The sequence below is a fragment of the Pseudorasbora parva genome, chromosome 3 (assembly GCF_024679245.1).
Source record: "Pseudorasbora parva isolate DD20220531a chromosome 3, ASM2467924v1, whole genome shotgun sequence".
NCBI lineage: Eukaryota > Metazoa > Chordata > Actinopteri > Cypriniformes > Gobionidae > Pseudorasbora > Pseudorasbora parva.
Genome location: NC_090174.1, coordinates 34,748,739 through 34,775,833, shown reverse-complemented (window position 1 = coordinate 34,775,833; position 27,095 = coordinate 34,748,739). Strand labels below are relative to the sequence as shown.

The 27,095-nt window shown below is 36.8% G+C and overlaps 1 protein-coding gene across 2 annotated transcripts; it reads right to left on the bottom strand.

The window, feature by feature from the left end:
- Window positions 1–154: 154 nt before the first annotated feature.
- ttc33 (tetratricopeptide repeat domain 33) lies at window positions 155–26,302 on the bottom strand. Of its 2 annotated transcripts, none has more exons than XM_067438599.1 (5): window positions 26,234–26,302; window positions 24,928–25,155; window positions 12,709–12,790; window positions 8,490–8,621; window positions 155–746 (listed from the first exon to the last, which is right to left on the bottom strand). In XM_067438599.1, exons 2-5 carry the CDS (start codon window positions 25,152–25,154, stop codon window positions 378–380), a joined length of 810 nt encoding a protein of 269 aa, XP_067294700.1. In that variant the 5' UTR covers window position 25,155; window positions 26,234–26,302; the 3' UTR covers window positions 155–377. The 2 variants fall into 2 exon arrangements, with proteins under 2 accessions (XP_067294700.1, XP_067294699.1); XM_067438598.1 differs by having other exon boundaries at window positions 26,159–26,261.
- Between the last annotated feature and the right edge of the window lie 793 nt (window positions 26,303–27,095).

Sequence of the window (27,095 nt, the reverse complement as noted above, 5' to 3'; positions counted from 1 at the left end):
CAAGAAAAGGGTTCTCAAGTTAAGGGCTCACATAAAACGGGACTGAAACAAAGCCAACTATGAATGATATTCCTAATCAAGTGTGTAGATTAAATGGGACTGCTCTGCTATTTTGAGAAGTTAAAGGCAATGAAATAACCACAGAAAGCTTCAGTAAAAGAAAGGAATTTATGCTCCTGTTTGGGTGAAAATGATCCAGAAGCATTTCAGATTCTTCTAATCTGGTGCTCATTTTACAAATTCACTGGGGACAGTTACTGTGCTAAACACTATGATGAAGCCTATCAGAACCCTGGATTATCAAATCAACAGCACATACATAATAAATCTAAACAATATACACAGATAAGGAGACACAAAAACAGCCCCCATTTTCCTCAGAGTCCTCGTGCTTTGACTAAAACACTTTGTGAGGATGAAGTGGGTTTGTCGTCATCCTCGACAACCATCTCTTTGGTCACCCCACATGTGTCCACAACAACCGCCGTTTTCTTTAAGTCCTCATATTTTTTCTGTCTATCAGCCATGGCTGTGCAAGCCTCAATCACTTCATCGCTTTCAAAATCATAATCGCTCTTTAGCTCTGGAGCTTCAACAAGGAGCCTTCGGGCTTCTTCTTCCCGTGTTATCCTTTCACGGACGGCTTGTTGCTTCTCCCGGAGCTGTAAAGCCCAGCCCAGGTCTTCCTCCCAGAGGAGGCGCTCAGACGGATGCAGGTGCACTGCCACTTGGAAGGACCGTACAGCCTGGAACACACAAGGAACATAAAACATAAGCAAAGGAGAAACTAAATGCAAAATGCACAGATACAGACATTCAGTACCTTCAACTGTTTGGTAATGAGTCTCACCAAGGTTGCATTTATTTGATCAAAAATACAGTAAAATGGCAATTTGATTCCACCCTGTACATTATCTATCTGTACACAGACAAACAGACGGATAGATATATTAATTGTCCACTGGGGAAAGATGTTTTCATAGTAAACATGTCTTCCTCAGTTACGGAATCATGGTATTCATGTTCATGCCTTTAGTTTGTTTTATTTTTGATAAAATAATGTATGACGTAGGTCTCAAACATTGAGAAAATGAGAAATTCTCCTCAAGAGGGGTCAGCTCTGGTTAACTTATGGCCGTTTCACAGACTATTTATGGGCAATTTTGGGTGTGACATGAAGCCGCAAAAGCTGCGCTACATTTAGAATTGATTGTGATTTATTAAGGGAAAGCTGCATAGGATGTGTGTGCGCACGGTTTTATAAATCGGAATATTTCTGTGCATATGCATGTCCTATGTTTCATCCGAACGCCACTTCTGACGCAAATCCTATGCAAAGTCCCCCATATTGCTGGCCACAAACTGCAAACAGGACTTCTTATGGCTTTCTTTCAACAATGGCTTTCTCCTTGCCACTCCCCCATAAAGGCCAGATTTGTGGAGTGCATGACTAATAGTTGTCTTATGGACAGATTCTCCACCTGAGATGTAGAGCTCTGCAGCTCCTCCAGAGTTACCATGGCCCTCTTGACTGCTTCTCTGATTAATGCTCTCCTTGCCCGGCCTGTCAGTTTAGGTGGACGGCCATGCCTTGGTAGGTTTGCAGTTGTGCCATACTCTTTCCATTTTCGGATGATGGATTGTGCAGTACTCCGTGAGATGTTCAAGGCTTTATATTTATATTTATATTGATTTATAACCTAACTCTGCTTGTCCACAACGTTATCCCTGACCGGTCTGGTATGTTCTTTGGTCTTCATGATGCTGTTTGTTCACTAATGTTCTCTAACAAACCTCTGAGGGCTTTACAGAACAGCTGTATTTATACTGAGATTAAATTACAGACAGGTGAACTCTTTTTGCTAAAGGTGACTTCTGAAGGCAATTAGTTCCACTGGATTTTAGTTAGGGGTCTCAGAGTAAAGGGCTCTGAATACAAATACACACCACACTTAAGATATTTATGTGTAATATTTTGACACCATTTATCGTTTTCCTTCCACTTCACAATGATGTGCCACTTTGTGTTGGTTTATAAAAAAAATCCCTATAAAATACATTTTTATTTGTGGTTGTAATGTGTCAAAAAGGTCAGTGGGTATGGATAATTTTGCAAGTCACTGTAGATATGGGTAATAAAGTATACGAAAATGGTTTTATTAAAAATATAAAACATTTCAAAATAATAAACTTTAGATTTCAAAACGACTTTAAATGTTGCAGCAGGTAAATGTGGGAATATTATACCAAAGTTTGGGTCACATAGCAAAAAACAAAAAAGTGTTATAAATTATTTTATGTTTTTATTTGATTAAATTATAAAATTAGCCTGACGTGGTCATACTCAATTCTATATTGTCTGAAACTGAAACTGCTCCATTGGGCTGTGATTATGAGGCGTGTTTCAACGGAACCAGGAAAGACCTCAATTGGATAGATCTACAGCCAATCAGAGCAACGTAGCGACGCATTGTCAAATGTCAACAGAGCTCAACTGCACTGTGTTGCCAAGTCCGCGTTTTTTTCTGTGGGTTGTTTTCTATGTCCGCGGGTTGAAGCGACTATTATGTGACATATAGACCCATGAGTGTGAATTTTAGCAGGCAACCTTGCCAAAATAACAACCCCCCCCCCCCCCCAACCCCTTTTTTTCCCCGGAGAACCCCCCCGAGAGGCTATTGTTTAGGGCTAGTAGTTGCCGGGTTTTGTTGTAAAAACTTGGCAACCCTGTCTGCACGTGCGCTGGAATAAACGATCTTAGCCGGTGTTGTAAACAAATAAAACATGATCATCATTTTTGAGAGAAATTGTGAAAGTGAATGCATACATAAACAAGCTCTCTGTTTATGCATACATAAACAAGCTCTCTGTTCTTAGGATGCTCTCTTGGATATAATCCAAGCCCCTTTGATGACGTGCATGATTACGTTACTGTTTATCTTCTGTCCGTCATCATCTAAAGCCCGCCCTGATGATTTGATTGGTCCGAACAATTACTGTTTTTGGAGATAATTACTCCTCTATGGATCGAGGCCAGACCGAACCGCCCGACCTAAAAATGTTGTGGCTGGGCTAAGTTCGGCTGGCATCCAGGCTATTATTAAATGCTTGATATGACAAAAAGCAGTGACACACTGAATACTAAATCCACTGCACTTCAATAAGCACTCCAAAATGAGCACGAGCAGATGTTTATTCCACACCAAAACAGAAGCATTCATGAGTTCTCACTAGTTCTCAAGATAAAATAAACCTCTGCAGCCTTCTGGAACAAATGAAAATGTACTGAAACAACTTCAAACACCCACTTCAAAAATCAGCAGTTAAAAAGAAACAGGCATGTGGTTTCAGCACAATAAAACTAAGTATGGATTGATAAGAAGCGTAACAGATCACATCGTCCATGCCGGCATACAAAGAACAGCAGCTGCAAAACACATTATTATGAATGCAACATCGCATTCTTCATTACACACACTGAACTACTGCATGTGTCAGATATCCAGGGAGATGTGTCACAGATGAATTCCACACTCAAAATCCAGTATCCACAATTAAAATCAACTGTCAAATAAAGCTACATATTTATGTTATGAAAATGGCTTTTTATTTGCAAACAGCATTACAGCTGAAAGAGTGTTAAAGAGGTCGCTCAGTCTATGGGGAACTGCAATAACACATGCTCATTTTCTTCTGATTGAGGTCGAAATCCTAGTTCCTGCTGTGAATCAGTCACCCTGTTCATGTTACCCAGGGGATGAGGGGATAAAAGAGAGAGAAAGAACGACATTTGCTCTTGCTTTATTCCCTGAGCAAATAATGAATTCATAAATAGGATTTAGTGGGGCGTTTTACCTTCATAATTGCCCTATTGACTCAACAATCTACAAAGGAGCGATCGACTCTTTCAACAAAATCACTAGATCGCGTATCAGCCTGAAAGAGAAAGAATATCAGAGCCAGTGTGAGCCGGAGCCAAGAATCCAGCCCTTGTCAAAAAGAAAACCTTTAATGAGGAATAAAGCCATCTGATGGCTTTGGGAGACCTTTTCTCCTCCAGGGTCCTGATTGATTTAACAGAGATGATTTCAACAGTTGTGATGAAGTCATGGCACAGATTCATTTAATCTTGCCTTACCATTAGGAGTGACTAACACATCAAACTGAATAGTGCTGATTCCTACAAAATGTTTGCGTGTGTGTGCATAAAAGTTACTCAACATTTTTATGTGGTTATAAGGCTGCACAATATATCGAAATTATTGCTGTATACATATCGCAACGGTATGCAATATTAATGATTTTAATAGGCTACTTTTAAGTTTTAGCTTGACACAAATAGCAGAGAATAGACTGGGTAGGATACTGATATATACAGGTGACATGCTTGATGTCAAAGTCCTAGCGAACTGGAAGATGCAACTGAGTTTTCTTCTGTGCTGTGATGCATTTCCAAGTGAAACAGAATATTGAACAAATGGCAGGGTTTGACTAGATTGGGGGTAAACCCAGCCTGATCTGCCGGCAATTTGATTTTGACCTGGCAGCTCAGTTTGGAAACCTGTACATTCACTTCTACTGCTTCTGTTACACTTTTGCGGGAACCAATCACAGACTGGCTTATCTACCTGGCACGCTATGGGCGAGTTTAACACGATGAGAAACGGTGGGTCGTTGCCCATTGATCACGCCTCTTGTGGTCTGATTGTGGTCTGAAGGGCTATCCAATTGTGTATAGAGTTATTCAAATAATGCTTGTTGATCACGCCTCTTGTGCAGTAGAAAATACAGAGCAGACTCCCCAGACCAATGTTCAATCTTAAATTGAGCTTGTTCTGGTGATAGCCAGACAAGAGTTTTACCTCAGCGCTCCTCCTCTCCATCTCTTACAGACGAACAGTCGGAGTGGAGTGGTTAAGGTTATTCAAACCCAAACCGTCAAACTGACATCTGTGAAGGAACGTCGTTTCCAGACCGGAAGTTACTTTTCAGATTTTGATTAAAGATTACCACCGCAAACAATTTTTTTCTATGTATTAACTTGCACGGATCAATAGTTCACCCTAAGACCTGTAATGTTTGATCGATTAAATAAGAGTAAGTAAGATCGATTTTGATTTCATGAGGACTTTAAGCGCAGCAACCTGCAAAAAACAACTCATTGCGGGACTCAAAGTGTGCGCACAAGATGCCTCTCAGACACAATGCGATTTGCGACAGTGGGCTATGTCTTCAGTGAACATATACATTTGGGAAAGAAATCAGATACATCTCAATTTAATCCGTGCATTAAAGTGGTCTTAAAGTGACAGCAGCCTAATAAGTAAAACTGTCAGTCAAACAACAAAAGATTAAGAGAATATCACTCACTGCTCTTCTAGACTGAATAAACTTAGTAGCTTTTATATAAATCAGTGTATATTTAATTCATGTTTGCAGTTTTAGTTTTTCATTAGATTAATCAGTTTCTGTATACGTAATTGTAATTGTAAGATAAATTAAAATAAGTGATCATCCACCTCTAGTTTCAGGTGTTTGTTTTTTTATCTGGACGCGCTGTTTCCATGTTGATATAACTAGACATTACCAAGCTGAGCAAAGAGTTGTTGGTATTTAAAGGGTTTGTTTTGTTTACATTGATGTTAATATGACATTGCCAGATTTGTGACATTACTCTTTATGTAATGTTAAAACACTGCTGTTTACTTTAGAAGTTGCAGTGGGGCTTTCTTTCCCCAGGAGGAATGTTAAACATATATATTATTTTCTGTTTTAAAATATTTGTAAAAATATAATTTAAATTGGTTCTACACACTTAAAGCAATATTGTATTCATACTGAATATTGCATTGTAAGGTATCGTTCATCCCTAGGTTATAACAATAACATGAACATCAACATGATACAGAAATGAATCCAATTTATTTTCTTAATGCATGTTAATAATATTATTGTAAATGATTCATCCATGCTTATAGCTATTTTTTATTTATTATTCTTTACCACATAATTTTTAATCAAATGTCATAACGATCTTCCGGAGAAACAACAGACTTCCTCTCTGGTCATGTACTTCGGATTTCTTTAATCATTTAGATCCCTGAAACCCCCGTTCCCTCTGAAAAATTGGCTGCACACTGACCACAAGATCTCATTCAGATCCGCCTCAAAGTACATTTGTTTCTTTTCAATAATATGTTTCACAATATGGAAAAACTGATCTGTCACTCTTTCCATTTCACTGCAATTAAAAAAACAGCTTGCACCCCTCCTGTAAAAGAGTGTACAGAAAATAAAATAACAGTAATTTCTAAGAAAAACTTTGCTACACATTTTGTACTAAAATGTATTAAAAAAGATATACTTTTGCTACAGGAAAGAAAACAACTGATACTCCATCTCCAACCTCTTAATTTCTCACTCTAACTTTACAGATCTTTCCATTGGAAAGAACTGTAGATTTCCAAGAACAGCATGATTTTCAGTAAAATGTTGTAATACTGATTAGATATTAATCTTATGTTGGCTAAAATCATTTGAACACTGTAAAACAGTTATAAGAGCCGTTTTCTCCTTCTTGTATGCAATAACGTGATTAAAAACAGTGGATAATATAAATTAGAATCAAGATAAATGATAATCACAGTGAAATGAATAGGCACAGGCCTCATTTAAAAGTGATTACAAGTTATCACAGATTCAAACGTTTAAACAACGCATTAACCTGATAGTAGTATTGCAACAAAGTTTTCCATATAAGCCATCCAAACACACAGGGCAGATGTGCTCAAGTAAAATAATAAAAGCAATACATCATCTAATAATATGTCAGTAAGATTTTAGGCAGGGCTTAACTAAGAGTCAACTATCATAGCAGCAGTTCTAAGAAACGAAAACGCTTTTACAAAAAAAAAACCTTCACAGAACGTAAACATTAGTCTTAACATTTCACTCGAGTCCTCCTCCATCCTCAGGTTATTTTTCTCTTTTGTGAATTACTTGACATGGCATGCTCAGCCCAAAATAGTAAAGTATTTATTAAAACTCTAGCCAACAGTGTGTGCGACAAGTGTTTAAATTACAACACACACACACACACACACACACACACACACAAGTACGTACGCACGCACGCACGGTTACTAGCCAAAGACCTGCTGGATCTGCCAGGTTTTCTTTCATTAAGCATGTGTGTCTAATGCACACAATCTCACACAGGTCGGGGCATGTAAGGTGTGGCAGTGTTCCTCTTCAAGTAATCTTCCATGCTCCTGGGCTTGGATGTACTGAACTACACACTTCATCACAATGACACTTGATCTGTGTGATGGATAAGTGACAGAAGGACTCATTCACCTCATATTGACTGACAAAGGATTTCAGCAGAACCCGATTTCATCAAGCGCAACAAGTTCCTGGGTCAACAATCCTTGTTGATTCTGGAACAACATTCTAATCAAGCAGACATATTTGAGGATATTTGAGCACATTTGAAGTTTATGTCAGTGTATGTCAAGTTCAGGCTTACAAGGGCTAGGTGTTTCTACATCAGTGTTATTTACTGATCATTAACCTCTGATTTCAGAGCAAACATATTGGTTGGATTATGTTTAGGGGAAGGGATATGGTTAGGATTACATTTTCGGACAGGAATTTTGTTCCAGGATCAACAAAATATGTTGACCCAGGAACGCATCTAACTCAACAAAATCAGGACGTGCGACAAAGAGACTGATACCATAACAGGACTCGAGGTTGTTCTGTTTACAATGGAAGAGATGCCTCTGTATGCTGAATAAACTGCTTGTGTGGAAACAGTTCATCACCTAATAAATTGATTCCCGCTAGGTCGGCTGTTCATACAGGCTAAATAGGGCTACTAAACAACACATTTTTTGTCAATTTCTGGGGATGAAATGAGCAATTATAGCTATTCAATATTACACTACAACTGAAATCCTTATAAACATTGAATAGGCCTAAAAAATAGTATAACAACTTGAGTTTTTAAGTGAATTCATGTTACATATATATGTGTTGTAAATAGTGTATATGGTAATATAGTGATGTTTCTGTCTATCAATATTAGCGATTCTTTTTCTAAGTTTATTTTGCACAGTAATTTTCCCAATAACTAAGAAAATTACAAGTTAAAACATTTGGTGTTGATATTTTTTATGCAAGATATTTATTATACACTGTTCACTATTTTAAAAAGTCCAAATGTAATCAATGAACAGACCTCTGCTCATCTTATCTAAAAATGACATTGAACCCGTTGACTAAGTACTGCATTTAAACATGAACATGATGATTTCTTAGTGGGTTCTCTTAAAAAAGAGAAAAACAACATTATGAAATGAACATTTTGTGGTGGTTCTATGAATGTTAAGACCTGTCAGGACTGATTTAACTGTATACTTGTAGCTTAAATGGGACTAGCTAGATAACTATGACTAACAATGATGTAGTATGTAAAATCTACTTACTAGATCCACTTCGCCAAGACTTAGTTGGGCTCGGCCAAGAGTTTGCCACGCCTCCCACCAGAGGGGGCGGAGTTTGGTGGCCATCTCTGCAGACTGCACAGCCAGGAACACCTCTTGAAGGGTGATCAACACCTAAGGAATACACATTTAAAGGTTACAAGTTGACAGACTCACCTCTTGAAATATTCTCAGCACGAATGTATAAATCTGAACAAATTTTAAAACACCAGGCATCCTACAGTTGCCGACTTTGTAAATGGTTGAACATAAAAACCTGGTCGTCATAAACCAAACGACTGAGGATCACACACTACTAGACTTTCAAGTAGTTCTGAACACAGCAAACTCAAAAGATGGCCTAATTTTAGTCAGATATCCAAACCGACTGAATAAAAAGAACATTAGAGAATATCTGAGATAACACAACTGAATTAGAGTTTAAGTTTGGCCTACAAATTAATGTCAAGATTAAGCAGCTAAATTCATATCTACTCACGGTTAGCAAGCTGATGTAATTTAACATTTGATTTTAAATATCAATAAAGTGTTATCACATTGCAAAACATCCACTTGGGTCAAAAGAGAGACTATATAAATGACAATAAGTAAGCAAACACTGCACTATGTGGCAACATGGGGATGTTCTTGCATCACAGATGTTTCCATTATGAAGTTTTATTTACTTAAAGCCTTTAAATTCAGGTCAGACCAATAATCAAAGTAAATACCAGCTTTATACAATGCAGGGTGTTGCCAGGGTAACGCAAGGACACAACTGGGCTGTAAATAACCTTAGTTTCCAGCAGTTTTGGTTCTGAATTTGCAGGCAGGCTGAAAAATGTTAAGATTCACACAAGCATCACATTTAACAGGTGTGTGATAAGCAGATGCACGGAACACGGTGGGAGAAAAAGAGAGGACAAATTGAAAATAAACTTCAGCTTGATTTCAAACATTGCTTGTAAATCGATCAGGGAAAGAACAGAGCCAACCAGCTGCTCCAATGCGATCAGATTTCTGATCAGAGACACACACTCAGTCATTACCATCTCATTCTTTTCAGGTGACTTCTCGTACATGATCATGAGAACACCCAGTAAAAGGTCACTACTTTGGTTTACCAGAAAGGGAAAATAAGGACAGCCATGCGACCAGTACTGAAAGAAACCCCTGACCTATGCTTCACTCAAGTGCTTCTGGGAAATTCCCACTTACGAGTTTGGAAGTAATAATGACATGATGTGCGTTCAAGTGATTTTGTTCAGAATAAAATGGACTGACTGGACATTTTCATATTCACAGGAAGCTTTTAGAGCAGGAGCTGTAAATCAATAAAGAAAAGAAAAAGAATGCACATTAGGTGTTTAGTGGCAAACAAAAATGTAAACGTCAATATTCACAATGTGTTATGATCAATAACAATTTAAAAAGAAAGTCCGGAGTTTTCTTCTGGTAATTATGACTTTACGCTGTCGTTCATATGCACTCAACTCATAAATTAAATCATTCTGACATGACTTCAATGCACCAATTGACTGTAGCGAAGCTTCTCTGCCATCGATGACCAACAAGGAACGCTTTTGTATACAGTGACATTTTTTTAACTATATTATTTATTATTAAATATAATATGCTTTAGCAAAATTGACACACTATATATTCGATAGTATTTATAATGGAAAGAAATGTTTAAATAACTTTTTATCGCTTTTTTAATAATAGAGACACATTTGTATTGTAAAACCTGTTCTATCATTGTTACATTCAGAGTTTCGCATAGACCATTTTATTTAGGTTTATCCAGTTTCTGGAGTTTACACCCGCATTACGAGACTCTGAATGACAGCACCAGATGAGAACTTGCGACCGACCGTTATTGCTTTGATAGGAAATTTAATCAGGAAGTCAAGGTGCGCCTCACTGTCAACCTGTCATTTCTCACACACATCCGTGCCATTAAAAACAACACTGCAAAAGACAGGGTTACAGAGACATCAAAGTCAAGACACTAACGCCAAAGATAAGATGAAGAGCGATGAAATGGGAGTTTGACAAAAAGTGAGCCATAATAGAGGGAGACATATATGGAAAAAGGGACTCTGAAAGGATGAAAAAGAAAAAAACACAAGCACAAGCAGACTGAATAGACCAAGTGACTAGATGCGATGACGGCTGCTGGATGCCATCTGTCCTATGTTAGTGATATTAATCAGTAAAAAAGTGTGTTTGTGTTTATGAAGTACTCACCTCAGCTGAGTCAATGGACATGCGTATATGCATTTCTAAACGTGTGCGTGTGTGTGTTTTTCTATCCCCGTGGGGAAAGCACACTGACTTGTGTCCCCATGAGGAAACAAGCTTATAAATCATACAGAATGAGACTTTCAAAAGTTTTTTTATTTTATTTGTTGATGGATAGGTTTAGGTGTAGAGTTAGTGTAACGGGATAGAATATACAGTTTACAGTATAAAACCCATTACATCTATGGAGAGTCCCCACAAAGACATTGAACAACGTGTGTGCATGCGTGTGTGTGACTAAGCAAGTATGCAAACATCTACATTTAGGGTTATTCGGCTATTTTTATTCTGATAGAAAATAAGTTAAGAAGAGAATTTAAAAAAAAATATTACGATTACAGAACATTAAAATCTATCAATACCCTTTTTAGTTCCATTCAGTTGTCAAAGTGATGAAAATGCTAAACAAAAAAAGTCTCTTGTCTGTGCCAGATCCAAGATCCTGTATCGTCCTGTCAGCAGACTCTCATCTAGACTGTCAGAGCTAAAGCTGAGATGAGATCATGGGAGTGGATAATGGAGAGATGAAAGTGCAAAAGACAGGATATTAAAGGTAAGATGAGTGAATGAGCTACACAATGGAGGAGGAGCTAAAAAGGCAAATCATAACATAAAAAAACAAGAAAAAATAAGGCATCTTTGGCTTATCATAGCCAGAAACTAATGGGCCACTGAATTGTCTACTCTGCCATCTTAACAATAATACTGTCTATTCTGTAAGTTTAACAGTAATTATTAGGTGTTGTGCATATACCATGTGAATTGTGCAAAAGTAGGCGCTTATCAACAAAGTCACTGGATAAAGACGTTGCTCCAGCTTGTTAACACTGAAGGAGCAGCCTGGAGGGTCGTCAAACTGCTTTTTTCTTTTCCCAGCACATTAAATGGTCTTAATGCTGTCATTCATCCTTGTAAAACAGGTTTACTATTCATTACAAGTTGCTAACATATTGTTGATCTATAAAATTGAACTTTTTCAGAAACAGCCTATTATCTGCTGAAGCAAACTCCCATGGCATTTTTATGGAATTACTTTAACGACCATTCAGTGAATAAGTAAATATCAATAATACAATTATATTGCACAACTGCCACACATTTAGACATTTTATTTTCATTTTTGGAAATTTGCATCATTTCTTACAATCTTAAAAGTCTTTGATCTAAACATTTAAATGAGTAAAATGACTTTGTAGACAATTATAAATAAAAGATTATTCATGACTAATTAGTCATTAGTCAGACAGACAGGATAATAAAAGAAAAGCAGCGAACGAGTGAGAAGCACTACTTCAATATTGCTTGTTTTTAACATTTCATTGTGTTCAACATATTTCTTCACAAATATGTTATCTAGACTAATAACATAAAGGATCCCAGATCCCAGAAAATGTGACTCATAAACTGGTGAGTTAATGACAAACTGTAATAAATGTGTTGCTCTTGAGCAAGACTCTTAAACCCATTGGGGCTTTCCCTACATTAAGACAAAAAAGCATCTGCTAAATGGCATCATTTATTTATGCTGAGGTGGGCTGTATTGTCATGACTGATGTTTAAAATTGCGCAGAGTTCCATCCAGAGTGAAGGAGAGGTACAGTATTGTCCAAAGTGTTCTCCCTGTAAGATACAGTTTGTTTGTGCAGTTCCTAACTGTGAGAGAAGAGAAGGGAGAATATAGAAAAAAAAAACCTAGATGTCAAAATGTTCTGTAATAAAGCCACAGATAGGGAGTGTATTTGGTGAGTGAAACATGGGGAGGAGGAAATGAAAATAACAGCCAGAGAGAAAGAGAGAAGTGAGGAAAAGCGTGTGTCAGCGTAACAGCTGTGCATCTCTACATCTGCGGTATATTCCACTATTACAGACTTACCATCAATTTTGTAGTGTGTATAAAAAAACTGCTTTTGGCTTTTACCTGTGACTTCATCTCATACAGAACTGCATCATCTGGTGTAAGCTGAAGCGCGTCATCCCACCTCTTCAATGCCTCCCAGTTCCTAGAGCAAACACAAAGAAAGTGCTCCAGTCAATTATCATTAAAAGTATCAAACACACAACTGCAATATATTTAAATACACATACCAGAACGCTAACACATCTACTGTTGACCTTTATCTTGATAAATCTTATTTCTACAAGCAGGTTGCTTCATCATTTTAACAATGGCAACAAACTGTCTTCAGCCTTAACCTCAAGCATGTAAAACTTGTTTTTATCAAGGTGGATTCATATGACAAATGGAATTTAAATTATTATGCAAGACCAAACACAAACGGTATGAAAAAAATGCAAGTGAAAGAGTTAGTTCACCCAAAAATTAAATTGATGACATTAATGACTCACCCTAATGTCATTCTCATTCCACACCAGTATGACCTCCGTTCATCTTCAGAAGACAGTTTAAGATATTTTATATTTATTCACAGAGCGTATGCAAGTGTATGCACACTATACTGTCCATGTCCAGAAAGGGAATAAAAACATCATTAAAGTAGTCCATATGTGACATTTTATTTTTTTCTGGAAACTTTTGGCCGCTAGCCTTGGCCAGGACTCCCTGGGAGAAGAGTTATTGTAACTCAATGGGACTTTCCTGGTAAAATAAAGGTTAAATAAAAAAAATAATAAAAAAAAATCAGTTGGTTAGTTAGAATCTCTTGAAGCATCAAAAATACATTTTGGTCCAAAAATAACAAAAACTACGACTTTATTTAGCATTGTCTTCTCTTCCGCGTTTGTTTTCAAACCTCAAATAAAGATTCAAACTGTCATTAATCAGCTTATTGATTCATGATTCGGATCGCGTGTCAAACTGCCAAACAGCTGAAATCACGTGACACTGGCGATCCGAATCCGTTAGAATTTTTATTTGAGGTTTGAAAACAAACGCAGAAGAGAAGACAATGCTAAATAAAGGTGTCGTTTTTTGTTATTTTTGGACCAAAATGTATTTATGAAGCTTCAAGAGATTCTGACTAACTACCTGATGTCACATTTGGACTACTTTGATGATGTTTTTATTCCCTTTCTGGACATGGACAGTAAAGTGTGCATACACTTAGATACGCTATCTGACTAAATATAATAATCTTAAACTGTGTTCTGAAGATGAACGGAGGTATTCTTACGGGTGTGGAACGACATTAGGGTAAGTGATTAATGACATCAATTTCATCAATTTCAGCACAACAAATGTGTGTTAGGCTAAATGGCCTATAAAATAGATGACGCAAGTACTGTACATCTTTCATGTAGTCTAGTAACTGGCAAGTATTAGAAAAAAAACTGTACATTTTAGTAGCTAATTAGAGTCAAAAAGGGAGTCAATTTTAGTAAAAAGAAAAAAAATAGTGATGACAAAACAAAACAAGCATTATGCAGAGGAGTAATTCAATCTTCAGTGTTGGATGTAACGCATTACAAGTAAACGCAAGTTACTCGATAAGATTACTTTTTTTCAAGTAACACACTTCTTTTAAATTTACAACCAAATATCCAAATTACTTTTTCAAATAAGTAATGAAAGTATTTTTTTAATATATTATTATTATTTACTGACACGTCTACTGTCCTCATGTTGAAATAAATCGGGAGTAAGTGCAGAAGATAGCAAGATCCTCATATCCGGGTCTGGAGGGGCACTGCCCTGGAGAGTTTAGTCCCAAAACAACTCATTTATGGTTTAACATGGTTATGGTTTAACACATAATTACGCGTGTTGTCGGTGAAAGATGTGTTTACACATAATTAAACATAATGGACCATGGAGCAACAGCACCACCTACTGGTGTGGAAATCTTGCTAAAACAGAAACAACAGAAAAACATTTTGAACAACGTCTTTTCAGAGCATAAGTAGGTTACAACTACATATTATATGTTATATACATTTTGGCTCTGTTGGCCTTCCAAAGTTCTGAAGCATAAAGTAGGGTCGAGCTGGCCGTTGCCATCTTGGCAGCGCGTCACTCAAAGGTAACTGAAAATGGGCAAAAGGCAGGACATGGCTAGAACTGAGGTGACGTGACGACTAACAGACAAGCGGCTATCCTCCCGTCACTAAGTGACCACGCCCTTAATTATGCAGAACTTTAAGGCTTTATATAATGTAAACGAATGAGTTATACAAAAATTCACCCCCCTCACTTGTCATGAAGGGGTGAATAGCAAAATTAGCTGTATAGAACAAAACCAAAATTTGTACCAGTCTGTAAACATACTGTAAATATGTTAAATATACTTTATGTATTTAATCTTGCTTTATTAAAACTCTTTGCTGCTGACCTTCGATGATCTATTTCAGCCATACTAATAACCAAAAATGACTTAAGCTACACATCACATTGGTTTCATTTTTTTATTCAGTAAGAGTGTTGAGTTTTCTCAAAGGTTTGTTTGAGCTGCGCCATCTACTGTACAGGTGTGAATTAGCATTTCAGGCTTTTTCATTTAACTTTTGATGTGAAAGTGCCTTTACAATTGCCAGAAATGTAATTTTTGTTATTATAAAACACAGAAGCAAGCCCAGCCCAAGTGAGAAAATGCAATGCATTTCTTTTAATTAATTTTTTTAATGGACTTTTAAGTAACACAATTAGTTATTTTTTAGGGAGTAACTCAATAATGTCGTAATACTTTTAAAACTTAACTTTCCCCAACATTGTCAATATTGGCTATAAAGGCAAGGCAAACACATGATTCTAGGCTGAAACATAAGAGATTGGTTCAAAATGCAAAATATATAATACATAAAAAAACTGAAAAGACCTTTAATTTTGACAAAACACACACCTTCACACAATTCTTGCTGACTGAGCAACATGCCCTCTTTGAGGTATGTATGGGGTAAAAACAGGATATTTGTCGACAAGTTTCATACATGTAACTGCATGTCTTCTCTTGTTTTTTTTTCATTGCAATAAAAGCAAACTGACAAAAATATACAAGTGTGTGTTTGTGTGTGTGTGTGTGTGTGTGTGTGTGTGTGTGTGTGTGTGTGTGTGTGTGTGTGTGTGTGTGTGTGTGTGTGTGTGTGTGTTGAAAATCTGAAATGTGATTTATTATTTCAGTTTGAATAAATCAATTGTTTTAAAGAATAAACTTACAGCAGGTACATTGTGTGCCTGAATGTTTTCTGTCAGAAAATGCAGCCTTCTAAGAAAAACAAAGCAATTAGTGCACATACGTCACAAAGGTTGAAATGTGAAGTTCAAATTTCACATAATGTCACTTGTTGAAAATGCTCAAATGAGGGTCAGACCTCATCACTACATTAAATTAAAGACCTTGCAGCTTCCCACAATTCCCTAGCTCAGGCAGTCACCTCCTCTTCACAGAAGCAGATCCTGTATTTACACAATGGGAAACTTAACTAGTGTTAAACATCGGCTGTGCAAATACAACATGCTGTTTTTCTGAGAGTCCATAAAACAGTCTAGCTTCTTTAAGCTGTGCCATGTCTGTGTTTATCATGCAAATAGTGCAGGGCACTTTTCAAAGACCTGTGGTAAATGATGAGATAAGGGCTTCCTCTGAAAGAATTCAAATCATCCTCAGGTAAAGAGAAAAAAAACTTTTAAATTACAGGATGTTTTTCAAGTACGTGATTGTGAAACACGTCATAAGCCTGTACGGAAAGGCAAAAAGTACATAGTGTTACAGTACCTGCAAAAGAGGGCGTAGGTATGAGGAGAGGCGTATGTCCCTGTCACCTTTTCACACCAAAGTAACAAAACGTCATGCTGATACTATAAATAGAACTCCCTTTATTTAATATTAACTTTAAAAGTATCATATGTTGGAACACCTCAACAATATAATGGACAGAAAGGTCAGAGAGCTAAAGTAGATTTAAACAACAAATTTGCTCCATCACTATTTTATTGTGTTATTAGTGGAAAAGTAAGATTGTGGCAGATGTTTGCAAAACCATGTGCTGCTGTATGCGTTAGTGTGAAAGTGTGTTTGGGTGTGGTATTGTGAGAAATGACACCTCATGAAAAAGGATGTAAGAACACTGTCAGGTCTGTAAAAATGACTGAGGTTATAAATAACACTCCATGCTAAGATCTTTGGCCATTTGAAGGCTGAGAAGTGAGAACGGAGTGGCTGAGAACGGAGACAATATGAAAAAGGAAGAAGGTACACAGACTCACAAACACAACAGTGAACTAAAAGCATATGAACGGCTGGACCCAAGCAAGGGGCATGAGAGCATATATATATATATATATATATATATATATATATATATATACAAGTCTATAGCTTTTCCTTTGTATGCGAGACAGATCTGGTTTCTCGGATGGCACTGTGCAAAAAGTTAAAAAATATTTCCAAATAAATCTAATCATAAGATTATCAGAGATGCAATTATTATCAGCAACATCATAACTGTATGTTTGGTTTACCCTTGGCATAACTATTAAAATCATTTATGAATTGCACTATGAAGTATTACACAGAAAGGTGCAAAGATATTTTTGTTAAAATGACACTTAGAACAGTAGCAATAGACGTAAAATGTAAATGAATACATTTAGAAGTAAATGCTACTTCAAATTCATATTATAACAAAAACATATTTTAGCATTCATTATGGGATTTAACTGATAGATTCAAAGTAGCTTACAGAGAGAGAAAAATACCGTTATTCTTTTTTTGTCTTCTAGGGTTTACAAAATTTCCATTTAAATCTTATGAGGAAATTTGTCAACATGGTGCACTGCACATCCCTAATTTCACACCACAATGTGCTGGTATATTGTCTTTATAGCCAACATATATGTTGAGCCTTGAGTCACACGAAGCTGAGAGATGTTATTAACCATTACGGTCATCCTTAAAGTACCGGACACTATGACAATACAATGTCAAAGTACTATTTGTCCATCACTTTGTAGCTGCGTCTTATACTTTCCCAGCTAAGCTGTCAATATTTCATGAACCCCCTGCCAAGATAATCCGTTTTTAATCTAAAAAGGCAAGTAAAATAAAAGACAAAAATTTAATAACATTCTAGCATTAAGTCTTAATATAACCGATTATGCTAATCAAAAACAAAGAACACATTTTTTTTTAGCAAGACATGGACATTAAAGGGCTAGTTCATCCAAAAATGAAAATTAGCTCATGATTTACTCACCCTCAAGTCTAGGTGTATATGATATTCTTCTTTCAGATGAATAAAGGTGGAGTTATATTAAAGCAGCACTTGGCAAATTTTGCTCTTGGGGTCCCCCTACAGTTGGGAAAAAATAATGTCCTCAACTACTGTCGTAAGCTCTGTCATCCTACAACAGGGGATGTCATCGTGTGTGCATTTGTTGACATGATAACCCTGATAGCCCTGAACTAGTAATGCGCGGGTCGTCTCATAACCCGCGGACCCCGTATGTCTATTTAATGGTCGCGGGTGCGCGGCGGGTTGTAAAAATAGGTGGTGCGGGGCGGGCCAAATAACTTCATAAAAGCGTCCCAGCGGGTTGGTGCAGCACTAACAGTTCCCCTGAACACTGCAGGAGGAGTTCACATGCAGGTGTTCTTCTGGTGTTGCGTGTGAAATGTCTTCATCCCAGGTACAGTCAGTGGCATGTTTCAGCATGTCATATGAATATAATTTCATGGGTTTTATTTTTTTTCAAACACCAAATAATCACGATGCTCACGTTTACAAGCCAGCGTCATTATAGTAGTCTATTGGTTACCGTTTTACAGAATCTATATGATACTTCAATTCAATGTTTGAGTGGTAGCTCACCGTAACAAGCATGACAGCATCGGTTGGGCACGCCTCCTTCAGCTCACGCCGACGAGCAAACGCTGGTCACATGTTGATCCTCGTCCTGCCTTTAATCCCATCACTTTTTCGTTTACTCTTATTGCTTTCCTCCAACAAAACCTTTTCTTTCTTATTTGTCTGTGCTGCTTCGGACATGACTATATTATCCGACGAACAAAGTTGGGCTCGCACGTCCGAATGTAAGGAAGTGGGGGTGTTGGTGGAAGTGACGTATATGCCGTAAAGCAGTCGAATTTTGTAGTTCTTTTTTTTCTCTGGTTACTACCCGAAACTCAAAGTTTAAAAGTACGATTAAAAACGATACAGACCCCATCAGGTATATGGCAGACGTGTCATTCAACCTATTGTAAGTCGATGTATCATCACAAGAGTCTTGACAATATATTATGAAGGTTGAAAAGTTACCTAGTGCTGCTTTAAAAAAAGTCCTGGCTAATCCAAGCTTTATCAGGGACTTATTTTTGAAGTCCACAAAAATGCATCTGTCCGTCATATAACGTGTGATAACGTGTAAACACAAAATGTGTTTGTGTAACAAAAATATCCATATTTAAAACTTTTTAAAGTACAGTTCCAGCCGATCGCCTTCTGTGGAAAAGTGTTGAAAGTTTTCAACACTTTTTCCATAAACTGAATACAGTTTTAGCATGTCTGTGAAAAGCTCAACCGATGGTCATGAAGCACGTTATAGGATGGACAGATGCATTTTTATAATGCATTTAACTTCCAAAACAGAACAACAATCACTGCCATTATAAAGCTTGGATTAGCCAGGACTTTTTTAAAGATAACTCCACCTTTATTTGTCTGAAAGAAGAATGTCATATACACCTAGACTTGAGGGTAAATCATGGGCTAATTTTCATTTTTGGGTGAACTATCCCTTTAAAGTTCAGTCCAGCATTAAGAATATGCAGACTAGGTAATAGGTCAACTGCTTTTGTTTTTGTTTTAGCACTTAAGAAGCTTAAATTACAGATGTATAAACACTTATAGTTAATTTCTGCAATGGAAATTTACAAATGGTCTCATTTTATCCCACTTAATGGAGTACTGCAGGAAAGTTTAACTCGAAATGAATGTCATCCAGGAAATAGCCCCACTAATAGCGGAAAAGCTCCAACATGTGTCAACATAAGTGACAGGAGACACAAACCATCTGACCTGTCACTTTTTTCATTGGAAACAACTAACTGAACATCAACGAGACAAAGATATGTTCACGTGCCCTTTAAAAAAAAATTGTGCTCAATCACACACTGGTCAAAAAAGGCAACTCTCCTAAACTGAATGTTTTGTTTAATGTATTTAGAGTTAAAGACAAAATTACAAACTTATATTAACAAAAATGTCACAACTGTGGCAAAAAGTCAGATCTACCAAATTATTTTCACATATTAAAAGGGTTTAAGTGTTGCATAAACAAGTTATCGTAAAACTGCAGTTCTATGCATCATTATATTTAGTAACTATGATGCAAGGATTGATCTTTAACTGAGTGGAAGTTTATAAGAAAGACAAGTTAAGTACTTAAGTAAAAGAAACAAAGTCATATCAATACTGGGATAACTAATTGATCTCAGGATTAAATGACAAAATAGGCAAATTGCTGAGAAAAGCCAATGTATCCCATGGCATGTAGCTTTAGAATTCACTTGTTATATGTTTGAAATAAATATACATCTATATATTTAATATACATATATTAATATTAAATATATATATTTAATTAATCAGCATCTTCTACATTGTTGCTTGGATAAGAATACATGCACCAGCAAAAAGTTGTAAAAACAAAAAGGAGCAATGTGAGTTTTTAAAATGCAGGCTTATAGTCAGTGCCTTGTGCTGCTGACCTGTACCCACTGTCCTCCAGCTCCATGTAATTTCCTCATCACAATCCATTTATTCTCCCAAAAACTTGATTATAAGAGTCACCAAGGGCAACACGCCTCTTCAGGGCCCTGCTGGGTTTTCACTTACTGGTGTAAAGCATTAGCCAGGAGGATCATTGTTGAAGGGGATATCATCACTGACCCCAACCAAAGGCTAACAAGGTCATGAAAGTTAAAGGTGATTTTAAATTAAAAAGCAAGTATTTTGTAAGAGTGTGAATGAGTCACTTCAAGTTACCTGCCTGCTGTAGCAACTATACTACTCTACTGCAAATATTGTTGGCTTTTACAAAATATTTGCATGCGTGGATGATCATTTGGATAAAAAAATGTCTTCTAAAAGACAAAATATGTGACCCTGAAGCACAAAACCAGCCAATAATACATTGTATTGAACGCGTGTATTTTATGGACCCTTAATAGTAAATGTGTTACAGATTTCTAGTACATCCAAATACTGTACATTCTAATCTATAAGGGTCTAGATTAATATATTCTCATAGAATGATGGTTTAAGGTAGACTGGTTTCACCCTGCAGCTCAGACTGGAAACCTGTACATTAATTTATTCTACTTCTGATACAAATTTGCGGGAACCAATCACAGACTGGCTTATCCACCTGATGCGTTATTGGTGGGTTTAACACAATGGCGGAAAGGGAAGCGATGGATCAATACCCGCTGATCACGCCTTTGGTGGTCTGATTGGTTGAAGGACTATCCAATTGCGTACAGACATTTCATTCAGAGTCATATGAAGTATGCTCGTTGATCACGCCTCTTGTACAGTAGATAATACAGAGACTCTGCATACCAATGTTCAATCTTTGATTGAGCTTGGTCTGGTGATAGCCAGACAAGGTGTACAGATGACTGTACAAAGGTCTGATGAGCCTAGATCTTTTCTATTTAAGTCCTTCTGGTAACGTGGTGCTATTTTTGCCCTTTGCAGTTAAATGGGCCACTTAACAAAAAGCAAAAAAATAATTTAAATTGTACTGTTCCGAGTTTTTGGTACAAAACCCAGCAGGGTTGAACCGTGTTCATTTTCATCAGCAACATCACCATAGTTATCTATAATTATTTTTTTTAAAGCACTCAAAGCACTATACTGCACAGTGACCTGCTGTGTTAAGTCAACACAATGAGCCAAACTCTAAGATCGTCTTGATCAAATGCAAAACAACAACTCATCAGCCAAAGAACACTACAGAAACAAACTGTCCTTTAGACAGTTTGTAGCGGCAAATGAGAGCCACAGGGGTAATTCATTATACATAAACACTAAAACCTGTGGCCCTGTCATTTACTCGACTTGATTTGGCAATAAATAAATTTACCGTCCCACCAAAGACCAGCTGCTATCTACACCTCAGAGACATCACATTTCTGGAAAACACTATGAAAGACAGGTGCAGCAAATATTGGCATAGTGCTATAGTAACCACATCATGAGTGGCAGCGGAATAAAGCACACTTAAAAACGCTGCTTAATCATGCAATCAAAAAACATTTCAGAATACACAATCTTTAAAGGAATCCAAACAAGGACTGAGTTATGGAGAAAAAAGAGGAGTTAAAAGGCTGTAAAATTGAAGAGTGACCCTTTACCCTGACCTCTCATGGACTTGTTAATGCTTTACAGGGTAAGGCCGCAATAACGGCAGCTTGATTTTAATCCATGTCTCTAAACCATCTTCCAGTAAATTTAATCTTTTCTTTTATCCTTTCCAAGCGCTTGCTGGCTATGACGTTTATAGTCTTTCTTTGGACGCTGAGACAACAAGTGGCCTATAATGACTTATTGTTCCTGGTTAGTGGTAAAAGGATGAGAAACTTGAGAAAGAAGCCTTTTTTTTCCTCCTGGTCTCGGCATTCGTAACACTCACTCTGCTCAAAGAGATTAGGACCATCCTAATGTTTATATGGACACACCTGCTACACTGATTTATATAAGAAATTCTGCCTCCGGGAACAGAGAGTGCATACTAAACAATGACATAATTACTTACTATCTAAGAAAATAAACAACGGAAGCAAAGTGTGGAATATTGAGTGTATAACTTTTCAGTTTAGTCTTGCTTCATGACCGTCGGTTGAGCTTTTCACAGACATGCTAAAACTGAAAGTCCCATTTGAGTGCTAAAATGTTCAGCGTCTACAAACCGCACGGAACTCCTGTCTAGGCCTCTTCATCTTGTGTTAGGCTCCATAAATGATATCCAAAGTCATTGACAGAAAGCATGTCAATAAAAGTACACAGATGTATATTTTTTCTACATCAGATATATAAATTATACATATTAAACGCCTTAATCCTTGCTAATCTTAGCTCAGTCTATGTTTTGAATCGGGATGAATTATGTAAATAGGTGGCTGCAAGTAAAAGATCTCAAAAGTTCAGTAAACCCATACATTTAACTGAAAAATGCACATTAATTTGAATGCGGCTCTGGGCTGTCAAGCTCCAAAATGCCAAAAATGGCACCCTAAAAAATATCATACTCCATACAACTTCTGCACTATGCTTCCAGTCTTCTGAAGCCATATGATAGATAGTTTTGTTTGAGACAACACATTTAAGTGAACTATTCCTTGAACCAGTACAAAAAAATGACATCCATTCAGCAATTCCATAGCGAACCCACAGCCCCATCTGGTGGATGAATGTGGTACTGTTAACATAACTGATAACGAAGCATGCAAAGTCACACTGCAGACTTATATGGAAGACAAAGCCTTAATCTGAATCTCTAAGTTAGCGAAACAAAAATTAAAACACGCCACACACAGGTTTGTGCACAGTGCAGAGCAGTTCTTCAGAGCGTACCGTTCACTGGGCACCACCGTAAAAATGGCTGCCCACTGCTCTGGGTGTGTGTTCACGATGCATGTTCAATACTCACTGCTGTGTGTGTGCACTTAGATGGGTGAAATGCAGAGCACAAAATCGGAGTATGGGACAGCATACTTGGCTACACGTCACATCACTTGTCCCAGTTTGCACAGAAAGGGTTCGCAGAGAATGTGGTTACGAGTCCTGACAGGTGTGAGTCGGTGATAGAATGCATTTGTCACCCCCATAAATAACTAAACTGTGTCAAATACAGGACTCATATTCTACTGCTGTGTGAACATAGCTATATGAGAAAGAGGGAGAGGGAGATAAGTTCTATGCTGTTCAGGTTAAAACTGACGGTTTCGGAAAAAGTGCATCTACAAGGAATGAGAAAAATAAAATAAAACTGGCTGTGGTGAAAAATTTCTCTCTGCCCCAAAACATAAAATCAACCCTTTATATTATTGGCTGATGACTTCAAGAACTCTGTTTTTATCATTGACAATAACAGCTTTGTCATGTAGCTGGCTAATGCACTGACCTGCTTAAATAACAACTAACAGATGAATAACCGTAAAGGCGAAACAGCTGTCAGTTTGTTTTCCTGGAAGGGTTTTGTCTGGCACTTGCCTCCAGAGTGTGGGGGAAAAAACAGACAGAATCAGGTACGGTAAGATGAGACAAGAGTTTTTCACGGTCTTCTATGAGACCTATCCAGTCAAGCAGATTGGTGACACTTTATATTAGGTGTCCTAAACTACTATGTACTTATGTAAAGAAAAATCTTAGCTACAATGTACTTTTGCTACTATTGCGGTGAGATTCAGGTACGGTTAGGAGCAGGTTTGGTTATTATAGATGTCATTACAGAAATTACAGATGTAATTACATACAGGTGTTTTTGTAAATACAAGTACAATGTACAAAACAAGTGCATTGTATCAAATGTTTAATTTAAACAGTAGATAAAGATACGCAATATGTAGTGGTACTGATAGCTCCCCGTCTAAATATCAAAAAAAAAAAATATGATATTAATATCATAACACTGTGTGTACATATGTGGTTTATGAGGACACAAATGTGTACAATGACATTCCAGTGTCCTCATAAACTAAACAGCTTAAAAACATATTAAAATATGTTTTTTGAAAATCCACAAAAATGCAAAAAGTTTTCTGTGATAGGTATAGTTAGCGTAAGGGGATAGAATATATGGTTTGTACAGTATAAAAGCCATTATTTTTTATCCTGGAGCCTATGGAGAGTCCCCATAAACCACAATGTACAGATGTAGGCCAGTAAAAGCTGTGCATGTTGCCTAAACCTCACTCTTCTGGCACACACTGGAAACCCTGCAATATTGCAGTCACATGAGATCACAGCAAACCAGAATGATTCAGCCATCCACTCAATTCACTATGGACAAAATCAAGTCCTGCCCTTCATTATTCCTTGTTTTTGAAGCTGATTTGATCAGATATAAATCACAAAGAAATGAAAAGACCATCACAACTTTCACTTCATGCTGACTTTAAAAACACAAGGCTGCTGGAATTAATCATTTGGATTTAACAAGCACACAAAGAAAAACGTCTACCTGCCCTGCTCGGCGAACAGCGTTCCTTCATCCTTTAGTCTCTTGCTCTTAGCAGCACAATCCTCCAGCAGCACCTCTCGTCGCCGTTTGATCACGTGCAGCCAATCAACTCCCTCCTTCTTCATATCATCGTCATCATCCACCTGCTCTGACTCCTGCTGAAACTGCTGCACAGTCGCCTTGGAAACTCTCTCCCCCACCTTACGTTTCCAGCCGAAGGAGGCCATCCTGACAAAAACAATACCTCATTTATTAAATCTTTTCTTTTCATTCAAAAAGGAACCGCTGCTGTAAAACTAACAACTGTGAATACTACATTAAAACATAATTAACAGAACAGTTATGCAGTTAAAAGAATATTTTTTTAATAATACAAGCAAGTACTACCAATAGTGATTCTTAAGAGGATCTGTTATTTTCAGCTTATCTCAAGCATTCCTACAGCACATTTACACATTATCCTAGTTACATGTTATGTTACAAAAACAGGTATAATTTAGGAATAGGTTTTCAATAAAAGACATGAGACAGACATTTAAAATTATTTGGAGGCCAAACCTTGAAGGTATTGGTATAATAAACAATATAATTTGGGTACCTTACACGTCTAGGACCATTTCATGATTTGATTACTACTGCACTGCATATTTTTTTACATGCAAAGGCTCTGACCAATTAAAAATCAAATATGAACAATGCTATATTGTATAACTATATTTGCCTTTGAAATCAAAGAACATGAATATCCTGAATGCGTTTCGTTGAAATGTTAAGACTAAACATTTTATATTATTCAAACAATTATCTCTACATTTATTTTAAAGCAGTTTGAATGACCCAAGCAACAGTTTCGAAAAAAAAAAAAAAAAAACATTTTAAATATCAATGAACATACTTAGGCTGTATGCATTAAAATAAATGCATCTTAAATGATTGTCTTTGCATTAATGGGTTAATTCAGATGTCAATCTCTAGGTAAGTCGTCTTATATTGAACCTGGCCTGCAGTAAGGTCAAGTGTGCGTGCAATCACAGTCTGTAGCTTAAGAAACACATGGCTGTTTTACAGCTCAATGACATTTACTGCACAGGTCACATTAATACTGCCCGAATCACATAAAAACAAAGTAGCACCCCACTAAATCTTAACGCAGTCAGTTTGCCGAGGAATGTTTATGTTTGCGCGTGCGGCTGAACACATACGTTAAAATGTAAGGTCGAAAAAGTCAAACCTGATTCATAAATAGTAATTAAGTCACTACAGCATCACTTGAAAGATTGTGGCTCCATCGCAGCAAGTTACTCACAAATGTTTTGGACTTGTCCACTCCGCTCTCTAACCCGGAAGTATTATTCTCTCTTAAAGGTAAAGAGACATTTAAGAGCCGATAATTTTTTTTATTTTTTTTTATTTTTTTACAGTCTATGATCTATGATCAACCCTCTGACAAAATAAATAAATAAATAATGAAAATTAGATATACTGTATATATACATTTAAAAAACCGTTTTTAAAAAGATATAAAATCTCAATGTTGTGTAGGCTATTTTGTAAAATACCCTGAAACTATGTTGCACCTTTTTTTTTTGATTGTATGTATGTTCAATTATTTTGGGTTGATGTAGAATATTTATTTAATATGTTAAGTGGAACCAAAATTAACACAAATAAAAAAGATGCTATTTTTTATTATGACAAAAAAAGATATAGCCTAGAAAAGAGTCGTGCTTTTATATTAAATCGTATAATATTACTTGGTAAGTTCTACATACACAAATGTAAATGGTCTGAAAGAATTCACAATATCTCCCATTTTAAGGCTGACATGAAGGTTTATTTTGAAACTTTAGGACTCTCAAACCGCAAAACAACAAGAACTATGGACATTTAAAAACAATTAAACTCCTCATCTTTAACTTGAGTAACTTAACTTTACTTGAGTAGCCTACACATGCATACCCTTCTTTCTTTCTTTCTTTTTTTTTTTTTGGTTGTGATTATTATTTCTTATGTTATGTTATGTTTTTGTTTATTATTATTATGGTTTCACAATCCATGGGCCTGTACCATGAAGCTGGTTTAGCTGGCTAGCCTGATTTGTTTAAGCTTAGTTTGTGCCAATCCTGGGTTTTAGGTACCATTAAAGTGGTTTGGCTTTTAGCTGTGTT

What these genes read in the sequence shown, in the direction of transcription:
- ttc33 (XM_067438599.1), bottom strand. Translation starts at nt 25,154, where the DNA reads ATGGCCTCCTTCGGCTGGAAACGTAAGGTGGGGGAGAGAGTTTCCAAG. An exon ending in CTGTTCGCCGAGCAGGGCAG is followed by an intron (nt 12,791 to 24,927) that starts GTAGACGTTTTT and finishes TGTTTGCTCTAG; the next exon opens with GAACTGGGAGGCATTGAAGA. An exon ending in GTCTTGGCGAAGTGGATCTA is followed by an intron (nt 747 to 8,489) that starts GTAAGTAGATTT and finishes TGTGTGTTCCAG; the next exon opens with GCTGTACGGTCCTTCCAAGT.